This window comes from Gorilla gorilla, chromosome 10, assembly GCF_029281585.2.
Source record: "Gorilla gorilla gorilla isolate KB3781 chromosome 10, NHGRI_mGorGor1-v2.1_pri, whole genome shotgun sequence".
NCBI classification, from domain to species: Eukaryota; Metazoa; Chordata; class Mammalia; order Primates; family Hominidae; genus Gorilla; species Gorilla gorilla.
In genome coordinates, this window is record NC_073234.2 from 71943309 (window position 1) to 71956258 (window position 12950).

Consider the following 12950-nt stretch of genomic DNA (forward strand, 5'->3'; position numbering starts at 1 on the left):
AAAAAAAAAATTTAAGTGATCTAGGCAGTGAGCATTTTTCCATACCTTTATGTGGGCATATGAGAATCGTTACTTCTTACTATAGGCAGTTGCTTATGTTCCCAGACATTATTAGAATAGCAGTTCTAGAAAAGTAGCCATGTGAAAATTTACAAGTGTTTCTTGTAAACTTTGAAAATTATTGATGTTTTTGGAAACTAGGCTGATCTACTTTAATTGTTTATGTTTATTGTAAGATAACATGCTCTTTGGGCATTATTAGACCAGTCTCTTTACCTTGAGATACTAAGTTAATTACATGAGGTGTTAAATGGAAGTAATGATGTTAGTTGAAAATCGCAAGAAGTGTTTTTCTGAATTGTGTGCCCATTTGCCTTAACTTTTTCTAGTATTAGTTGCCTCAGGCCGTGACTCTTCAACTCTGTAATACTTGATACTGTGTCAGGTATCTTGTGGGTAGAGAATATAGGGATTGCCAAAACTTCTGAAACATAGGTACCTTTTCTTTGTACTTTGCATCTTCTTTTCCCCTAAGTAGAAGGTTCTTTCCCATTGCTTTGTTTATATTAGGCATTCAAGTAATTGCTAATTGGTCTTGATGTGAAATAGTTATATGCTAGAGATTTCCCTTCATACAGATACCTGTTTTTACTGCCTAATCATCACAAGAGAACTTTGTGTCATTTATCTGATGCCACAAATAGAAGACTACTCGTCAAAATAGCCGTATTAATGGTGTTAGAAAAAGTGAAGCACTATGTAGCTAAAGGTTAATTTATATTCATCTGATAGTTATTCCTGTGATGTGATTTGGTGGAAAGAGTTCTTTGGAAGTTATTTCCTTTTTCTGGGGGTTTGGGGGGTGGGGTGCAGGGGGTGTAAAGGAGGGAGAAGTGCTGCGGTAGTCAACGGTTAAAGACAACACTAGAAGAGGGGAATAATTTTAATTCAAATTTTTATTTAATCAAAAGTCAAAATATGAATACTTGATTAGTGGAGTTATTGAATTGGTAAAACATACAATCAAAAGTGAATTCTTAGAACTATTATTATGTCTTAATCCAATCCCACTGAGCTATATCTTGATTTCATATTTTTATCATGTCTATAGCTTGTATCTTAATTGATATAACTCAAAAGTACCATATAGACATCTCAAACTAAAGATCACCAGGTGCTTAGTTTCAGAGCTGGGTTGTCTGCTATGGAAAATATTTCCCAGAATTTAGATGAGATTGGGAAAGATATTGCCCAGAAGAGTTCCTCCAAAATGCCCTTTATATAGAGCTCAGGAGAATCTGGAATAATACTGGGCTAGATACTGCCCTAAGGCCTTGTACACTTAAACTACCACGATGTGCCTTTCTGAATATTACCCAATTACTCCAGGAAGTGAGCATAAATATAACTGCCATTCTTTATTAACATTTTATGCCTATGCCGTTTTCAACTAGTTATGCGGTGACTAATTTTATTTGTTTAGGCCCCAAGTACTATATGTGAATAATATTCCATGTTTTTAACATGAAGAAATGCTGCAATCCAACATGTACTCATCTCTCAAAAATGAGGAAAGTTGGTGTAACAGTTACATTATTATTACTATAGGAATTGGAGAATATGTATAGTTTTCATTAGTTTGTATTATACACAAAATTTTTTAAGAAAACAAAACCTATTTTCTAAACTTAGAATCCCTTAGTGAAGTCTATTCACTTTTCTGCTGTATGTTGTACAGTTAACATTGTGCAATTGGAATGACCAAGATACTAGTAAATCCTTTGGTGATCACATAAGTGTAATCTTCCCCACTTTGTACCAGAAGACTAAAGCTACAGTTTAAAAGTTCATTTGAAGTTTTGTTTTGCTCAGTGGCAAAGATCAAATGGGACCATCCCTCTCCCTGTTGACCACTCTAATTGAGTCCTGAGTGGAAAAAGCTTAAATATAAAGGGTTTGGCAACTTTTAGAAGAAGGAGACTCTTGAAAGAAGGTTACCAGGAAAATTGAGGATTAAAAAGATTTAGAAATAATAGCTATCAAATTCAAATTTGAGAATATTAATTTTGACTTAAAAGCATAATACACGAGTCCCCAATGCAAATATGCTTAATCCCTCACTCTATACATACTTATTTACACTTCTTGTTCCTTTTTAAGAAGTGAATGTAGTTAAGAAAAATGTTAAATGTAAACCTACTTTTCTGATTCCCCCACCCCTCAACCAGGACTCCAGGGTATAACATGGAAAGAAAGAGAGACATTTTCAGTGGGGAATTACTTCTCTTACTGCATTTTTGAGGATATTGAGACCATTCTCCTTTTACTCATCTTGATTTTAAATTTTTCTTTTGGGTACCCAGAATGGTTCCAAGGTTAGTACTGCTTGAGCTCATTTCAGCTTCTGCCATGCATCTTTCCATATTTACTGAGTTTAAATGAATCATCTCAGAGAGAAAAGAAAAACTAAATATAGAAAAGTGGGAGTACTTTCACGTTTAATACGCAAGGGCATAAAATAGAACGTTAGGAAACAATTTGGATTTTTTTTCCCTAAAATATAGGTGACTATGGGCTAGTTTACAACTTTCCTTCTCTCACTGAAATAAAAATATATAGTTAAGGAATAGGGACGAATACATAACAGGTGACATTTGACAGTTTGGGCATATTCCTTGTTACTTTCTAATCTTGAGAATCACAGTTTGCTGTTTTAGAGGTATCTGAGAGGTTCCAGATAAAAAGCGATGGCTAAATGCTCTTAAACTTTGAGCGTGCTGGATGCTCTAAAGTAGGAGAGGAATTTATAACAGAAGCTTACAATGAAGAACCAGACATTCCGAGCCATCTGAGATCTTGCAATGAGAAGGCGCCAGGCGATAAGGAAGAGGGCAGTATTAAAGAGGTAGTGAATATTTCGGAGCCTAGGGAACAGACAGACATAACCAAAGTTAAAACTACCAGATACCCAACCACATTATCTGAAGATAAATATGTGTTTTCCTGGATATGACTGGCAAGTATTTATGAAGTGCTCAGAGTATTTGATATAACTTGGCCGATTGGTTTCTGCATCTTTCATTTCCACAGCATTCTTGCTGAATAGTCAGATTTCTACCATATTTCCCTAATTTCTCTTATACCTCTCTCCACTTGAAACTATTTACAAGCATGACTAGCATAATCTTGTAAATATACTTTGGTCATGTTACCACATCATAAATCTTCACTGGTTCTTGTTCATTAGAAGGTAAATTCTAAAGTTCTTGGCTTGCTATTGAAGGTTCCTCCTTCCTGTTTTGCAAGCTACTTTTTTATCCTTATCATCTCTGCACTACAGATCCTCTGCTTCTACCAGGATTATACCAGAGTGCTAGAATTCCTTGTCCCTCAGGGATTATGACTGAAAGAAATTTAAGGAAGTTGAAAAAATTGAGAAGTGACTTTTTTCTAGGTTAAATAGCATAATCAGGTCTCCTGCCTGTTGGGTATTTATATCCCATTTTGACAGAGTGTGGTAGAAGAAACAAATTTGGGTTCAAATCTGGCTCTTAGACTTACTGTGCAATTACCATGGGCAAGTTATTTGCTGTGTTTAAATCTAGATATCTGCCTCATAAAAATGGGGTAACAAAAGTAATACTTGCCTCATAGAGGTGTGGTGAAGTCTAAATGAAACTGTGTTACAGGGTAGAGTATGGAGTGCAGGACCTGTAATGTAGTAAATGCTCAAGAAATGTTCGTTCTCCTCTGCACAAATGTTATGTCTGGTATAAAGTCGATGCACAGTAGGTGCTCAATAAATATTAACTGACTGATTATACTTACCTTTTTAAGCGTTGCTTTGCTTCTGGGATCCCAGCCATATCCTCTTTCAATAAGTATTTTTTAACTCCCAAAACATAATTTTCAATGTATTCCAACCAGTTCAACTGGCGCACGTCAAAGTTGAATACCTGAGAGGCAAGAGAGATTATAGATTGCCAGAATTGCAGTGCTGGACAGTCACTTTGTCCACTTGAGGTTTCTTCTACATAGATGAGTGACCTTCAATTTGAGAGACATAGGTTGGACCCTCTCCAAAGGAGAGATTATTTGAGTCATTATTTCAAAGGTACTGATAATATGGATTACTATTTACATAGGAATATTTAAACATGGATCAAACACAAACACTTCACATTTCTTGTGAGGGAGATTTAAAGGAAATAGTATTACATAGTCTGGTGAAAACTTATGGTTGGCTTGGTATATATTTCAGCTAACCGAGGAGTAATTATTTTTAAAAGTGATAGAATAATATGTTAGTGACCAAAACATAAATGATGCAACTTTCCCTTTCCTCTTAAATTTTGGTGTTATCCCTTTGTTCTACCATTCTTTCCTACAGCATTACCACTTCATTATGCAGATTAAACTTTGGGAAGCAAAGCCTTAAGGAATAAGTTACCAGAATTTATATTTAAGAAGAGAGTGATTGGTAGTGAAAGAAAAAAGGAGTGATCACATATGGGGGAGGAGTAGGGAAGAAGGAGAAGGAAGAGACTGATCTGTTTAGGGAGAGAAATTGTGCCACATAGAAGACAGATACAGAGAGTGACAATAAAGAAAAATGATTAAAAAAATTTTAAGGTATCTTTGAGGAAGAGAAAAGAAAAACACTTGCATAACCAGAAATGTATTCTTTTTTTGGTTTGTTATGGAAAAGCTGGAGTAAAGATTTGAATTGCATTCCATAGATTTTATTTTTTGCGTACTTTGAAAATGATGCTGAGCTGACACAGGATCATGAGGTGGCCCAGATTTATATGGATTACAAAGGAGATAGGATGAGTTAGGAAGAGAAACCTGATAGGTCATTCTTGAGCCATCCAGGGATCTTTTCAAAATCTCCATATAAAGGGCCTAATTGGAGAAAGAAAGGGAGGGAAATGATCTTCAAATATATTAGAAAAAATAGTTTTGATTGAATATAAAGAACTTAGGGCACTAAAACTCGTTAGTAGAAAGAGTGTCAAGAAGATTCTGGTATCATCTCTGGAAATATTTCAAGTATTAGGTATTCTTGGAGAGTTTGGTATGACCCTGTTATCAAATAAAAGATTGCATCAGTGAGTGGATTTGGTTCAATAGAGTTTTATTTCATGTATTTGGAGAGAATGGCCTGGAAAATGGACTTGTGCTAGCATTTAAAAAGTCTAATATTTATAAATCTTAGCAAGTGGAGGGTTTGTTTAAGGTGGTTTTGTCCTTCCAATTGGGCACTCTTCTCTCTGCTTGGACATACAGCACTCTCAGATCACTTTTTGTCTATTAATCCCTGGACATTAAAAAAAAAAAAAGCCTATCTTTAGTGGAGAGTTTCACGTACGGTGAAAGAGAGTTGCTCGTTACTCTTAACTTACTGAACTTCTGGTGAGGCCTCACTAGGAAGGACTTTAATAGCTAAAACGGCTTAATTCAAATAAATGATATTCCTAGAACAACAAGAATGATGTTCCTTTGAATGGCACAAAGTAGACATTCAATAAATACTTGCTGAATACATTAATGAATTATAGAATTTTGGTCAAATTAATTTAAATATTAATTTTGAACACCAAAAGTGTTTCTTTTTTGTTACACAACAATTTATTCTATTTAGTCTGTATATAAGCTTTACATGAATATGACCAAAGTAAACTCTTAGTTTCCTTTTTTCAGACAATTAGTCTTTGATCGAGGCTTAGATGGTACCAAATAAAAGGCATATATTATCAAAACCAAAAAGCCAATCACCACTAAAGGTCAAGTTTGTTAACTTTAAAATGGCTACACCATTTTCTGAGAATCTCTTGGGTTTAATTCATAAATTGCATCTTTCCTCCAGAGTCTATATTTAGCTCTGTTTCTCTTCAGGAAATATTACACTTCTAAAGAATGTAATTGAATTTGACATCTTAAAGATTTAGTAGTTCTCTAGGGCTACTCGATTCTCCTTTATATGCAAATTAAATGTTATATTTTAATCACAGAAAACCATCTTAGAACTCGGAGGAAAGTAACTAAGTATTATTATCCCTATTTAACATTCTGGGCATTCAGTAGACATTTAATAATGAGCCCTTTGCTGATTCATTGTGCATATTGCTTTTGGTTTATCCTCTCAACTTGCATGGAGAAACATGATAAGAAATAACTTTTTAAAAATCATAAATGGGCCGGGCGTGGTGGCTCATGCCTGTAATCTCAACACTTTGGGAGGTCGAGGCAGGCAGATCACCTGAGGTCAGGAGTTCAAGACCCGCCTGACCAATATCGTGATACCCCGTCTGTACTAAAAATACAAAAATTAGCCAGGTGTCGTGGCATGCGCCTGTAGTCGCAGCTACTCGGGAGGTTGAGACAGGAGACACGCTTGAACCCGGGAGGCGGAGGTTGCAGTGAGCCGAGATCTTGCCACTGCACTCCAGCCTGGGCAACAGAGCAAGACATGGTCTCAAAAAAAAAAGTCATAAATGTATTTGCTTTAGATAACTTTTTCTAATTCATTCTTCCTTTTGAACAATGAGTCCTATGAAACTATATTTTCCTTTTCACTTTACTACCAGAAAGCTCAAGAACAAATTCACTGCTTAAATTAACTACAGCAACTTAGTAGGATCTTGTAGATTATGTATGGGCATTCTCTTTTTAAATTTTTAGCTGTGACTTCATATTCTGATTCATATTTTCCTTGGTTTTGCATTTTATTTTATTTCTGTTTTGTTCTTTCATTATATGTATTTTTTGCAAGATACCTCAAACCTTTGTGAGATTTGGAGTATTAATAAAGAGAGCAGATGCGATTGTTCCAGAGAGTTTCAAAGACTTGTCCAAAAGCTGAATTGCTTTTTGAAAGAAATTCCATTATCACTTTGATTGGATATGGTTTTCATAGTATCATTAATACTGCTTAGTCATTCATATAAGCAGAGGCTTTTATTTTTATAGTGTTTAACATTTCTAAGTTTGATTTCAAAGTGGCCCTCTTCAGAATCCTGGTTCCATATGGCAATTCAAACTGAATTTTGAGCCACACCAGAATTTGGTAATTACATTTAGTACTATTACTTTTGCTAAGATATTTTTGAGAGCATATGTTAAATCCACTGAAGCTTTGATTCTTTTTCATAAAATTTTGAAAGGTTAAAATAGTAAAATGTCAGAAATGAAACTAAGCTCATTACCTTTTGAGTTATTTAGGCAGGAAAATTCCATGGAGAAAATACATAAGGATAAGCCTACATAGAGTTTAAAGCTAAATTTTAAAAGAACTTACAATAGCTTGAATTTGTTTATTTGTTTTTGATTTATAAACTGGCTTAATCATCATTCATTTCAAACACTAGTTTGAAGAATTTTGTCTATATGTGATATGTAAACATTTCTGAATAACTATTTCATGTCACTTTGAGAGGGAGCAATGACTTCAGATAAAATATCCCTCTAAATCTTGCCTTTTGTGCCTAATATAATATTTATTGTATTTGACATAGATAATGCTTAGGAAATAATTCTAGGGCTTTGATTTGAATCACACTCAGTAAGTTTGGTATGTAGAAGTGAAACCCTTAGCTGGCAAGCAAGGTCAGTTAGCCATCTGATATATTGTTTTTTTTCTTTTTTTTAATTATTATTATATTTTAAGTTTTAGGATACGTGTGCATAACGTGCAGGCTTGTTACATATGTATACATGTGCCATGTTGGTGTGCTGCACCCATTAACTCGTCATTTAGCATTACGTATATCTCCTAATGCTATCCCTCCCCCCTCCCCCCACCCCACAACAGGCCCCGGTGTGTGATGTTCCCCTTCCCGTGTCCATGTGTTCTCATTGTTCAGTTCCCACCTATGAGTGAGAACATGCGGTGTTTGGTTTTTTGTCCTTGCGATAGTTTGCTGAGAATGATGGTTTCCAGCTTCATCCATGTCCCTACAAAGGACATGAACTCATCATTTTTTCTGGCTGCATAGTATTCCATGGTGTATATGTGCCACATTTTCTTAATCCAGTCTATCATTGTTGGACATTTGGGTTGGTTCCAAGTCTTTGCTATTGTGAATAGTGCCGCAATAAACATACGTGTGCATGTGTCTTTATAGCAGCATGATTTATAGTCCTTTGGGTATATACCCAGTAATGGGATGGCTGGGTCAAATGGTATTTCTAGTTCTAGATCCCTGAGGAATCGCCACACTGACTTCCACAATGGTTGAACTAGTTGACAGTCCCACCAGCAGTGTAAAAGTGTTCCTATTTCTCCACATCCTCTCCAGCACCTGTCGTTCCCTGACTTTTTAATGATCGCCATTCTAACTGGTGTGAGATGGTATCTCATTGTGGTTTTGATTTGCATTTCTCTGATGGCCAGTGATGATGAGCATTTTTTCATGTGTTTTTTGGCTGCATAAATGTCTTCTTTTGAGAAGTGTCTGTTCATATCCTTCACCCACTTTTTGATGGGGTTGTTTGTTTTTTTCTTGTAAATTTGTTTGAGTTCATTGTAGATTCTGGATATTAGCCCTTTGTCAGATGAGTAGGTTGCAAAAATTTTCTCCCATTTTGTAGGTTGCCTGTTCACTCTGATGGTGGTTTATTTTGCTGTGCAGAAGCTCTTTAGTTTAATTAGATCCCATTTGTCAATTTTGGCTTTTGTTGCCATTGCCTTTGGTGTTTTAGACATGAAGTCCTTGCCCATGCCTATGTCCTGAATGGTATTGCCTAGGTTTTCTTCTAGGATTTTTATGGTTTTAGGTCTAACGTGTAAGTCTTTAATCCATCTTGAATTAATTTTTGTATAAGGTGTCAGGAAGGATCCAGTTTCAGCTTTCTACATATGGCTAGCCAGTTTTCCCAGCACCATTTATTAAATAGGGAATCCTTTCCCCATTGCTTGTTTTTGTCAGGTTTGTCAAAGATCAGATAGTTGTAGATATGCAGCATTGTTTCTGAGGGCTCTGTTCTGTTCCATTGGTCTCTATCTCTGTTTTGGTGACAGTACCAGGCTGTTTTGGTTACTGTAGCATTGTAGTATAGTTTGAAGTCAGGTAGTGTGATGCCTCCAGCTTTGTTCTTTTGGTTTAGGATTGACATGGCAATGCGGGCTCTTTTTTGGTTCCATATGAACTTTAAAGTAGTTTTTTCCAATTCTGTGAAGAAAGTCATTGGTAGCTTGATGGGGATGGCATTGAATCTGTAAATTACCTTGGGCAGTATGGCCATTTTCACGATATTGATTCTTCCTACCCATGAGCATGGAATGTTCTTCCATTTGTTTGTATCCTCTTTTATTTCCCTGAGCAGTGGTTTGTAGTTCTCCTTGAAGAGGTCCTTCATATCCCTTGTAAGTTGGATTCCTAGGTATTTTATTCTCTTTGTAGCAATTATGAATGGGTGTTTACTCATGATTTGGCTCTCCGTTTGTCTGTCATTGGTGTATAGGTATACTTGTGATTTTTGCACATTGAGTTTTTATCCTGAGACTTTGCTGAAGTTGCTTATCAGCTTAAGGAGATTTTGGGCTGAGACGATGGGGTTTTCTAGATATACAATCATGTCATCTGCAAACAGGGACAATTTGACTTCCTCTTTTCCTAATTGAATGCCCTTTATTTCCTTCTCCTGCCTGATTGCCCTGGCCAGAACTTCCAACACTATGTTGAATAGGAGTGGTGAGAGAGGGCATCCCTGTCTTGTGCCAGTTTTCAAAGGGAATGCTTCCAGTTCTTGTCCATTCCGTATGATATTGGCTGTGGGTTTGTCCTAGATAACTCTTATTATTTTGAGATATGTCCCATCAATACCTAATTTATTGAGAGTTTTTAGCATGAAGGATTGTTGAATTTTGTCAAAGGCCTTTTCTCCGTCTATTGAGCTAATCATATGGTTTATGTCTTTGGTTCAGTTTATATGCAGGATTACGTTTATTGATTTTCGTATGTTGAACCAGCCTTGCATCCCAGGGATGAAGCCCACTTGATCATGGTGGATAAGCTTTTTGATGTGTTGCTGGATTTGTTTTGCCAGTATTTTATTGAGGATTTTTGCATCAATGTTCATCAAGGATATTGGTCTAAAATTCTCTTTTTTTGTTGTGTCTCTGCCAGGCTTTGGTATCAGGATGATGCTGGCCTCATAAAATGAGTTAGGGAGGATTCCCTCTTTTTCTATTGATTGGAATAGTTTCAGAAGGAGTGGTACCAGCTCCTCCTCGTAACTCTGGTAGAATTCGGCTGTGAATCCATCTGGTCCTGGACTTTTTTTGGTTGGTAAGCTATTAATTATTGCCTCAATTTCAGAGCCTGTTATTGGTCTATTCAGAGATCAGCTTCTTCCTGGTTTAGTCTTGGGAGGGTGTATGTGTCGAGGAATTTATTCATTTCTTCTAGATTTTCTAGTTTATTTGCACAGAGGTGTTTATAGTATTCTCTGATGGTAGTTTGTATTTCTGTGGGATCGGTGGTGATATCCCCTTTGTCATTTTTTATTGCATCTATTTGATTCTTCTCTCTTTTCTTCTTTATTAGTCTTGCTAGCAGTCTATCAATTTTGTTGATCTTTTCAAAAAACCAGCTCCTGGATTCACTGATTTTTTGAAGGGTTTTTTTGGGTCTCTATTTCCTTCAGTTCTGCTCTGCTCTTAGTTATTTCTTGCCTTCTGCTAGCTTTTGAATGTGTTTGCTCTTGCTTCTCTAGTTCTTTTAATTGTGATGTTAGGGTGTCAATTTTGGATCTTTCCTGCTTTCTCTTGTTGGCATTTAGTGCTATAAATTTCCCTCTACACACTGCTTTGAATGTGTCCCAGAGATTCTGGTATATTGTGTCTTTGTTCTCGTTGGTTTCAAAGAACATCTTTATTTCTGCCTTCATTTCGTTATGTACCCAGTAGTCACTGAGGAGCAGGTTGTTCAGTTTCCATGTAGTTGAGCGGTTTTGAGTGAGTTTCCTAACCCTGAGTTCTAGTTTGATTGCACTGTTGTCTGAGAGACAGTTCATTATAATTTCTGTTTTTTTACATTTGCTGAGGAGTGTTTTACTTCCAACTATGTGGTCAATTTTGGAATAGGTGTGGTGTGGTGCTGGAAAGAATGTATATTCTGTTGATTTGGGGTGGAGAGTTCTGTAGATGTCTATTAGGTCCGCTTGGTGCAGAGCTGAGTTCAATTCCTGGATATCCTTGTTAACTTTCTGTCTCGTTGATCTGTCTAATGTTGACAGTGGGGTGTTAAAGTCCCCCATTATTATTGTATGGGAGTCTAAGTCTCTTTGTAGGTCACTAAGGGCTTGCTTTATGAATCTGGGTGCTCCCGTATTGGGTGCATACATATTTAGGATAGTTAGTTCTTCTTGTTGAATTGATCCCTTTACCATTATGTAATGGCCTTCTTTGTCTCTTTTGATCTTTGTTGGTTTAAAGTCTGTTTTATCAGAGACTAGGATTGCAACCTCTGCCTTTTTTTGTTTTCCATTTGCTTGGTAGATCTTCCTCCATCCCTTTATTTTGAGCCTGTGTGTGTCTCTGCACATGAGATGGGTTTCCTGAATACAGCACACTGATGGGTCTTGACTCTTTATCCAATTTGCCAGTCTGTGCCTTTTAATTGGAGCATTTAGCCCATTTACATTTAAGGTTAGTATTGTTATGTGTGAGTTTGATCCTGTCATCATGATGTTAGCTGGTTATTTTGCTCATTAGTTGATGCAGTTTCTTCCTAGCCTTGATGATCTTTACAATTTGGCATGTTTTTGCAGTGGCTGGTACCGGTTTTTCCTTTTCATGTTTAGTGCTTCCTTCAGGAGCTCTTTTAGGGCAGGCCTGGTGGTGACAAAATCTCTCAGCATTTGCTTGTCTGTAAAGTATTTTATTTCTCCTTCACTTATGAAGCTTAGTTTGGCTTGATATGAAATTCTGGGTTGAAAATTCTTTTCTTTAAGAATGTTGAATATTGGCCCCCACTCTCTTCTGGCTTGTAGAGTTTCTGCCGAGAGATCATCTGTTAGTCTGATGGGCTTCCCTTTTTGGGTAACCCGACCTTTCTCTCTGGCTGCTCTTAACATTTTTTTTCCTTCATTTCAACTTTGGTGAATCTGACAATTGTGTGTTTTGGAGTTGCTCTTCTCGAGGAGTATCTTTGTGGCATTCTCTGTATTTCCTGAATTTGAATGTTGGCCTGCCTGGCTAGATTGGGGAAGTTCTCCTGGATAATATCCTGCAGAGTGTTTCCCATCTTGATTCCATTCTCCCCGTCACTTTCAGGTACACCAATCAGACCTAGATTTGGTCTTTTCACATAGTCCCATATTTCTTGGAGGCTTTGTTCATTTCTTTTTATTCTTTTTTCTCTAAACTTCTCTTCACGCTTCATTTCATTCATTTCGCCTTCCATCGCTGACACCCTTTCTTCCAGTTGATCTCATCGGTTACTGGGGCTTGTGCATTTGTCACGTAGTTCTCGAGCCTTGGCTTTCAGCTCCATCAGCTCCTTTAAGGACTTGTCTGCATTGGTTATTCTAGTTATCCATTCGTCTAATTTTTTTTTCAAAGTTTTTAACTTCTTTGCCATTGGTTCGAACTTCCTCCTTTAGCTCGGAGTAGTTTGATCTTCTGAAGCCTTCCTCTCTCAACTTGTCAAAGTCATTCTCTGTCCAGCTTTGTTCCGTTGCCGGTGAGGAGCTGCGTTCCTTTGGAGGAAGAGAGGCACTCTGATTTTTAGAGTTTCCGGTTTTTCTACTCTGTTTTTTCCCCATCTTTGTGGTTTTATCTACCTTTGGTCTTTGATGATGGTGACATACAGATGGGTTTTTGGTGTGGATGTCCTTTCTGTTTGTTAGTTTTCCTTCTAACAGTCAGGACCCTCAGCTGCAGGTCTGTTGGAGTTTACTGGAGGTCCACTCCAGACCCTGTTTGCCTGGGTATCAGCAGCGGT

The 12950-nt window shown here is 36.9% G+C and overlaps 1 protein-coding gene across 5 annotated transcripts in view; it reads right to left on the minus strand.

Moving 5' to 3' along the window:
- Positions 1 to 938: 938 nt before the first annotated feature.
- Positions 939 to 12950, minus strand: part of FAR2 (fatty acyl-CoA reductase 2) — a 185397-nt gene continuing 173385 nt past the window's right edge. For 3 of the 5 annotated variants that reach the window (XM_031000735.3, XM_063694093.1, XM_031000737.3), the window contains 2 exons: positions 3829 to 3956; positions 939 to 2924 (listed from right to left, as the gene is read on the minus strand). In XM_031000735.3, coding sequence (XP_030856595.2) covers positions 2762 to 2924; positions 3829 to 3956 — 291 coding nt within the window. In that variant the 3' untranslated portion in view covers positions 939 to 2761. Of the gene's footprint in view, positions 3712 to 3828; positions 3957 to 12950 lie in introns of all 5 variants that reach the window. The other 2 variants (XM_063694094.1, XM_031000736.3) reach the window with 1 other exon arrangement.